We start from the raw sequence: 7925 nt of genomic DNA on the forward strand, positions 1-7925 counted from the left end.
TCGGTCAGAAAAAATTGAACCATTCGTGTCTAGTGAGCAACTTAAATGCGGTGCAAGCATCCATCAAAGAAGGCATTTTAGCCCAAGCAATGAGCTTTCACTGATAATTCTTCTCTCTCACAAGTGCAACCAGATACGTGTCTGATTAACTGATTAACAATGTCTTACAAACCGTGCCACTTGCATGAAGTTCACAAGTTGGACTCGGTAAATTACTACTACCTCAACGAGTGTCCCCATGTCATAGCTACTTCCATGACCAATCCCTTTGAAAAACTCAACCTTTAGAGTTTTGACCTTCATTCACTGGTTGGTCACTTCTCTCACTTGTTTCTTTTTTAGAACACCACTTGTCTCCCTTGTGCTTGCATCTCCATGGTGTTGACCCAACCAATTTTAGGTCGTTGGTTGAGGACGTCTTCTCGGGCAGGGGCAGTTGTAGCACGACGGCGACGGCCGGGCAGCCTTCCCTGATTCCTCATCGGTGAGAACAGCATCAGTTCGAGCTGCTTGGCTTTGCTCCTCTTCCCATTTTGTCTCCCTTCCCATTTTTGTCTCCGCTCCAGTACCACGCCATGCAACCGCCCCCGGAGCCCACCGGCGACGCGCTCGCGGAGTGCTTCCGCCTGTTGGATGAGCTCCCAGCCGCGGCAGCTTTGTCTCCGGCGTTCCGCCGCCACTGGCCGTCCATCTCCGCCTCCGTCTCGTCGCTCTCTTCCTCCCTCTCGCAGCCCGCCTTCCCGTCCTCCGCGCCGCTCCTCGCGCCCCTCGCGTCCGCGCTCTCGGCTCTCATGTCCGTCTGCAGTGGCCCTCCCCTCGGCCACCTCCACACCGTCTCGCTCCTCTCCTCCTCCGCCGCCTCGCTCTCCCAGCTCGCAGCCGACGCTCGCCTGCTCGTCTCCCCGGCCGAAGGCGATGGGTCTGAGTCCGACGGCCTGCTCTCTCGCCTCCGGCTTGGCTCGTCCGTTTCCCGAGCCGCGGCGCTCGACTCGCTCGCCGAATCTGTCCGGTCGTCCCAGCCGGGGTCGTGCTCTGCCACTGCTGTGTCTGCGGTCGCCGCGATGCTCGACTCCGGCGATCTCCTTCCGGCCACCCGCGACAAGGCCGTGTCCGTGCTGGCCGCGTTCGCGTCCTCCGAGGCCACTTGCAGGTTCTTGGCCAAGGAGTCGGGCACCGTCGTGCCCCACCTCTGCCGCGCGCTGGAGTCCGGCGGCGCCAGCACCGAGCAGGCGTGCGTCGCGCTGGAGCCGCTGACCGCCTCGTCGCGGGACGCGGCGGCGACTGTGTCGGCTCGTGGAGGCGTGGGCGCGCTCCTCGTGGCCTGCGCCTCCGGCACCCCGGCGTCGCAGGCCGCTGCCGCGGGCGTGCTCCGGAACATCGCCGCGTTCCCGGACCTGCTTCCCGCGTTCCGCGACGAGGGCGCGATCCCCTTGCTCGTGCAGCTCGTCTCGCTCGGCACCCCGCGGGCGCAGGAGCACGCGCTCGGCTGCCTCCGGAACCTAACGGCCAGCGACGGCGACGAGGGCCAGAGCCTCAAGGTCGAGGCGTTCCACGCAGGCGCCCTCGGCTGCGTCAAGGACTTCCTGGATTCGTGCCGCGGCGACGAGCCGGGCCTCGCGCCGGCGTTCGGGCTGCTCCGCAACATGGCCTCCTTCCGCCCCATCGCCGAGATAGCCGTGTCCGCCACCTTCCTCAGCCATGTGGTGGCCGCGCTGGGCAGCGACAGCACCAACACCCGCACGGAGGCCGCCATGGCGCTGGCTGAGCTCTGCAACGTCGGCAGCGGCAAGTCGAGGGAGGAGGTCGGGGAGGCGATGCCGAGGCTGGTGTGGATGCTGGAGGCGAAGGCCGTGGCCGAGAGGGACGCGGCCGCGAGGGCGCTGGCCACGCTGGTCGCCGCGAGCGGCAGCTACCGGGCGCTGTTCCGGAAGGAGGAGATGGGCATCGTGAAGGTGGTCCGGCTGCTGGACCCGGCCGTCCGGGGCGGCGACAAGCGGTTCCCCGTGGCGGTGCTGCTGGGCGTGTCGCAGTCCCGGCGGTGCCGGAAGCAGATGGTGGCCGCCGGCGCGTGCGGGTTCGTGCAGGCGCTGCTGGCCGCCGAGGTGGACGGCGCCAAGAAGCTCTCCGAGTGCCTCGGCAGGGGCAGGATGCTCGGCGTGTTCCCCCGGACATGACATGACGGCGATCCATCCGACCTGCGACTTGGATCATCCATCTTGCCTTGTACAGCATGTGCCACGGATTCAGCTCAGTCCAGGCATGCTTTTTCTCTGTAGGAATCTCTGTATATTGCTGTTTTTCATACGAGTGGTAGCGTAGATTTAGATGACGATGATGAGTGTTTTCCTTTAGTCAGTGTGCGTGAACCCAATAAGAAGACGGGAAAGATTGTAATTAATCTCTGATGTGAAGAAATCAATCTGCATCCACAGTCGAACCAATCGTGTCTGTCTGACGAACAAAAGATGTTGAGAATATGGCCTGCTTCGGCTCACTGTCATTGTCTGTCTAGGTGCTACCGCATCAAACTGAAATGTATTAATGCCGGCAACTGCGACGTCTCGAGTTAATTAAGCTCGTCTTGTTGGAGGTCAGTCAGCTCGGCAGTAGGTTGTTTTCCGTGGTTATGAGCTGGTTGCTAGGGAGGCAGCAGGCACTTTCTCTGAAAGGAAATGCCACAGGTTGGCAACGATTTCCAAAGAGGGGAATACCCACTCTCTCCCTCAGGGCTCAGGCTACTCTTTCCAGATTGTTCTTCCTTTTTTGGTGTGCAAAGTCGCATTCATGAACCGGCATAAATGGCGTGGGCATCGCATCGCGGCGTCAGATTCAGATTTGGGTGGGTGTAGCATTGCATCTGAAGAACCCTCCATGCATTTTCTTTCTCTTGCAACGACTAACCATGCAAGGATCTGCATTGTTATCCGTAACCCTGGTCGACCTCCGTGCTGGTCAACTGTTGATAATCATGTACTCAAGGGTGCATGATGCGCAGTCAGTCACGTGGCCACTGACGGACCTGCAGGTACAAATGTACTACTTTCTTGGTCCCATAATATAAGAACGTTTTTGAGACGAGTATAGGGGGCGGGAACAGCGGCATGACGTGGCATGTTCTCCCTGACCTGGCGTGCAGAATGATGCCCTGAACCTTCCCTGAGATGAGATCTCTGTAGATTAGTCCATCATGTGACCCCCCTCATGCTATTGCTTGCCCATCCACATGGCCAATCAAACGATCAATCAGTCGATGCCGAGGTATCTATCACCCCCTTTCTCCATCACGGCGCGGATCGTCCGTGATTAGAGCATCTCCAGCCATTCGGCGTCCCTGGGACCAAAATAGCGCCTTCCGAGGGCTAGCCGGCGTTTTTTTCGCCACGGAGGCGGTCGGGTTCCCAACTGCCGCTCCAAGCTGACCCAGATGGCGCTTTTTGAAAACCAAACTTTGTACAAAATGATACAAATTTGAAAGAAATTCAGGCATTTTCATTGATATGTGTACAAACTTAAAACATAACTTAAAAATAAACTAAAAACTCTGAGCCTTCTACATGCCGAGGAGCCTGTAGAAGTTGGTGTAGTCGCCGCCGTCGTCGTCTTGCACGTCGCCGCCGTCCTTGCTGCAGCCCTGCCCTAGGTCACCGTGGCGGACGGGGTTGGACGGCCCGGGCGTCTCCTCGTCGCTATCGTCGAGGATGACGACGCCGAGCGGCGATATCCTCGAGGGCACGCCGCCTTCACCACGCCGCCCGTGAATCAATAAAAGGTTGACTGGCGGCGGCAACCTTCATATTGATTCCCGTGGGAAACCGAGGCAACAAGGACGACAAAGATTCTAGGCGTCGCACAGTCACTGACTCGGCAGGTCCACCACGTTTCGCGCCAAATTCATTTTGCCCGGCGCCCCCTTTGCGCCCCAAGTGCTGCCTGGGTCCGCAATCAAACCTGCAGCAAATAAAAATTGCATACAGTATTCGGGGAGGTGCCGCCATTGTGCATCACTTCCGTGCAATCTGCTCCAACCATAATTCTTTCTGCTGCAACCAACGGTTACCTGCCTGCCAGAATAAGCAAGCCCATCACGAGGCACTGCTACTCGCTTGATTAGTTGGGCGGCCGGCGACGACGTACGGCGCCTTCGTCATGTAGTACATACCTACGCACGGCCGGTGCTGATCAACTAGTTAATACACCTACTGTAGTGTACTACTGTACACATAGTCCTGGTGATGATGAGAGGACCACGCTCAAGCAAGCTCCAGTTTTCAAATCGCGCGCGCAAAGCGCAAGGGAGACTAGCGCTCCACGTCTCCCGCCTCTTCTACAGGGATCGAGATCACGGCACGCAGAGCGTCATTTTCACCGGTTTGACGCCAAGAATTGGCATTGCCTGCTGCATTTGGCTGCCAAATGTCGAATATTGCACGCACACTCGAGCACGACTCGGCACCCACTCTACTCGCGCGTCGCACATTCACGAGTCGCCTCCCTAATCAAGCCGCATTTTGTGTACGACCTACTCCGCATCATAAATAACTGTGTGCGTAACGTGCTCACGTAATCTCGCTGATGAGTAGTAATAAGCACGACTTGGCGCCTGATTCTGCGTCAACAAGTGGGCTCTGAATCCCCACAAAGGGGGAAAATGAGAAAAGAAGAAGACACTTGGAGTCTCAGAGAAAGTAAGTCTGCTCTGTAGTACTGCCTTATGTTTTCAGCATCAGATACTGGCTATGCCTTTGCAGCTGCAGCCGTTCAAAGACTAGAGCACCAGCGAAGCGCGAATATACAGAGCTACACATCGATCTCGCTGAATTTAGATGAAGATGGTGAGTGTTTTTAGTCAGTGTGCGTAAAACCAATAAGGACACGGAAAAGATTGTAGTTAATCTCTGACGTGAAGAAATCAATCTTCATTCACCGTCGAACCGGTCGTTTTGCGTCTGCCTGACGAACAAAAGATGTTCAGAGTATAGCCTGCTACTGATTACGGTCATTGTCTAGATCCTATCGCATCAAGCCATCAAATGAAATGTATTAAAGCCGGCAACTGCGACATTACATATCAATATATGGATCCTATATAATGATTGTGGCTAAGATCATCTTGTTGGAGGTCAGTCAGGTCGGCACTGGATTGGGTGTTTTCCGTAGTTATGGTCTGCTGATTTCAGGGGAGGCAGGCTTGCAGGGGGCACTTTCTCTGAAAGGAAAGGTTACAGGTTGGCAATAATAATTCTCAAAGAGAGGAATAGATCCGTGCACGGTTCTTCAGTGGGAGTACCCACTCCCTCCCTCATGTTACCCTTACCTTTTCTGATTGTTCTTCCTCTTTTGTTGTACTGTATAACAAACAAAAACAGTTTGGCGCCGCATTCATGAACCGAAATAGATGGCTTGGGCATCGCATCGCCGTGTCAGATTCAGATTTGGGTGCAGCATCTGACAAACCCTGCATGCATTTTTCTTTGGTAGCGGGTTTTAACCATGCATGAGTAATGCTGTTGGTAATCACACAATATTGCTTCTAGTAAGAGCATCTCCAACAGGCGTGCTAAACAGGCGCCGCACCGTAAATATACCCACTTTAGCGCGCGCGCAACCCGGCGGATGGCTCCAGCGGGCGCGCAATAACCGCGCGCGCGGTATAATCAGTTGGGCGCGCGGCAGGAAGCGATACCTCGCGCGGTGTATTTGCGGCGCCCGCTTCCGCGCGCGGCACACTCGACGCTCGCGTTGTGCTCTTCTTCTCCCCCTTCAAAGCCCCGCGCGCGCCGGCGCCGGCGACCCGCACCCATGGACGCACGCGCCGGCACCCCGCTCACCCCGTCCTATAGCTGCGACCCCCCCTCCCCCCCGCCGCCGCCGCCGCCGCCACAAACCCTAGCCCGGGTAGCGTTGGCCTTGCCTCCGCCGGAGCTCCTCCGACCAGCGGCCTCGCGCGCGGCCTCTTCATGCCGCCGCGGATGACCTCGGTGGCAGGTGGCGTCGCGCCGGCGCCGGCTCGAGCCGCCGCCCCCTCCTCCTCAAAGCTCCTCAATGCGGCGCGACCAAAGAAGGGCAAGACATCGGCGAAGAAAAATAAGGAGGTGGACGGCTCCGGCACCTCCAAGGCGAGGAGGAAGAAGCTTGCGGGGCGTGCGACGGGCGCGGCGGCTGCCGAAGCGCCGGCAAGCTCACTCGTTGAGCCGGCGGCCGGCGCGCACAACATGTTCGACGAAATGCCTCCAAGGTGAAAAAATTCTAACTTTTCATTTTTTTTATTTTTTGAATGCATTCGTCACATATAGATAGCTTATTTGCATTATGCAAAAAAATTTGTAGTCTCAATGATGATGCATACATGTCAACGATGGGTGTTGGCTCCAACAATTCGCATTGGTCTCAAACCAATGACATGCATTTTGAAGACCATGAGTTCGAGGTGGACGAGGAGGGTGAGGGCATTGTCGACGCACCGAAAGAAAGAGCGGGCAATTACACCAACGCCGATGACATCTTACTATGCAATACTTGGTTGCAAGTGTCGAGGGATCCATCCGTTGGAGGTGATCAAAGTAGAGATGCTTATTGAAACCGGATGAAGGAACACTTTGATGCTCGCAACGTGAGTGGAATTGACCGCTCAACCGATCACTTAGGTCCCGGTGGTCGACAATCAACTCGGATTGTCAAAGGTGGGCGGCCTGTCAAAAGGCGGTTGACAAGTTGAACCCAAGTGGCACAAATGAGGACGATAGAGTAAGTGCCATTTCATCTTACATGTTGGTGCTAACTTGCTTTGTTTTGCTTGGTGTTGGTGCTAACTTGCTTTGTTTTCATGTAGTACAACATTGCGCAAAACTTGTTCAAAGAAGAGGAGAGGAAAACCAAGAAGGGGAAGATCAAGAAAGGAAGGGTATTTACTTTGCCTCATTGCTATGAAGTGTTGAAGAATGATGAGAAATGGAAGAAGCGTGAAGATTTGGATGATTTGCATTTGAGCGACAAACGGAAGCGAACAATTAAGTTGGATAATGATGATGCATCAAGTGATGACGGCAAGAGAAGCCCCACACCCAACTCGGTTTCATACTCGAAGCCAAAGCGGCCGGATGGGTGCAAGAAAGACAAAACCGAAAAGAAGAAGAGGAAAGGAGATGATGAGCTCAAAAATGCTATGGAAGCTATTGTGAAGGCAAGAAAAGAAGCCAACGAGGTGAGGAAAATGGCAAGGACGCAAGATGCCGCGGCCGAGGAGAGGAGGTTGGCGGCCGAGGAGAGGAGGGTGGCGGCCGAGGAGAGGAAGGTGGCTTTGGAGGAGAGGAAGGTGAGCAATGATGAGCGAACTAGGTTGTTGGAATGGGAGAAGCACTTGTTCTTCTTGGACACAACTAACCTCAATGCGGCGTAAAAGGAGTATGTCAATCTTGCCCAAGAAGAAGTCTAGATCCAAAAAAGAGCCATGGTTCGTGCAATGGGTGGCGATGGCCTCGGCGCAATGGGTGGCGGTGGCCTCGGCGCCATGGGTGGCATGGGTGGCTTCGGAGGTACCGTGGGCGGTTTAGGTGCAATGGGAGGCATGCCTGGCTTTGGAGCACCCCCCGACGCTATGGCCACCATGGGAGGCATGAGTTTTGCTTTTCTCATGGGAGGCATGGGTGCACCTCCGGCCGCCATGGGCGGAATGTCTTTCGATGTGCCTCCTCGCACACATTCCCATGAAGATGCCGTTGAAAATCTTGCCAGCACCGTTGGAGTTTCACGTGATGCGGTGCGCGATGAGGAGAGGGAGGAAGATTCATCTTCGGAGGCGGAAGAATCGTCTTCCAAAAATGAGGACGAGGACGAAGACGAGGACGAGGACGAGGAATGATGTGTCTTTCATTTGTGTATTGAACTTGATTTGCATTTTGAACTTGGTTGGATGAACTTGTGGGCAT

The 7925-nt window shown here is 55.6% G+C and overlaps 1 protein-coding gene across 1 annotated transcript; it reads left to right on the plus strand.

Annotated features, from left to right (window-relative positions):
* The first annotated feature begins 211 nt into the window (after window positions 1-211).
* LOC125506254 (uncharacterized) lies at window positions 212-2441 on the plus strand. Its single transcript, XM_048671108.2, has one exon. It carries the CDS (start codon window positions 576-578, stop codon window positions 2172-2174), a length of 1599 nt encoding a protein of 532 aa, XP_048527065.2. The 5' UTR covers window positions 212-575; the 3' UTR covers window positions 2175-2441.
* Window positions 2442-7925: the final 5484 nt, after the last annotated feature.

This window comes from Triticum urartu, chromosome 5A (genome assembly GCF_056163025.1).
Source record: "Triticum urartu cultivar PI428250 chromosome 5A, HENAU_Tu73, whole genome shotgun sequence".
NCBI classification, from domain to species: domain Eukaryota; kingdom Viridiplantae; phylum Streptophyta; class Magnoliopsida; order Poales; family Poaceae; genus Triticum; species Triticum urartu.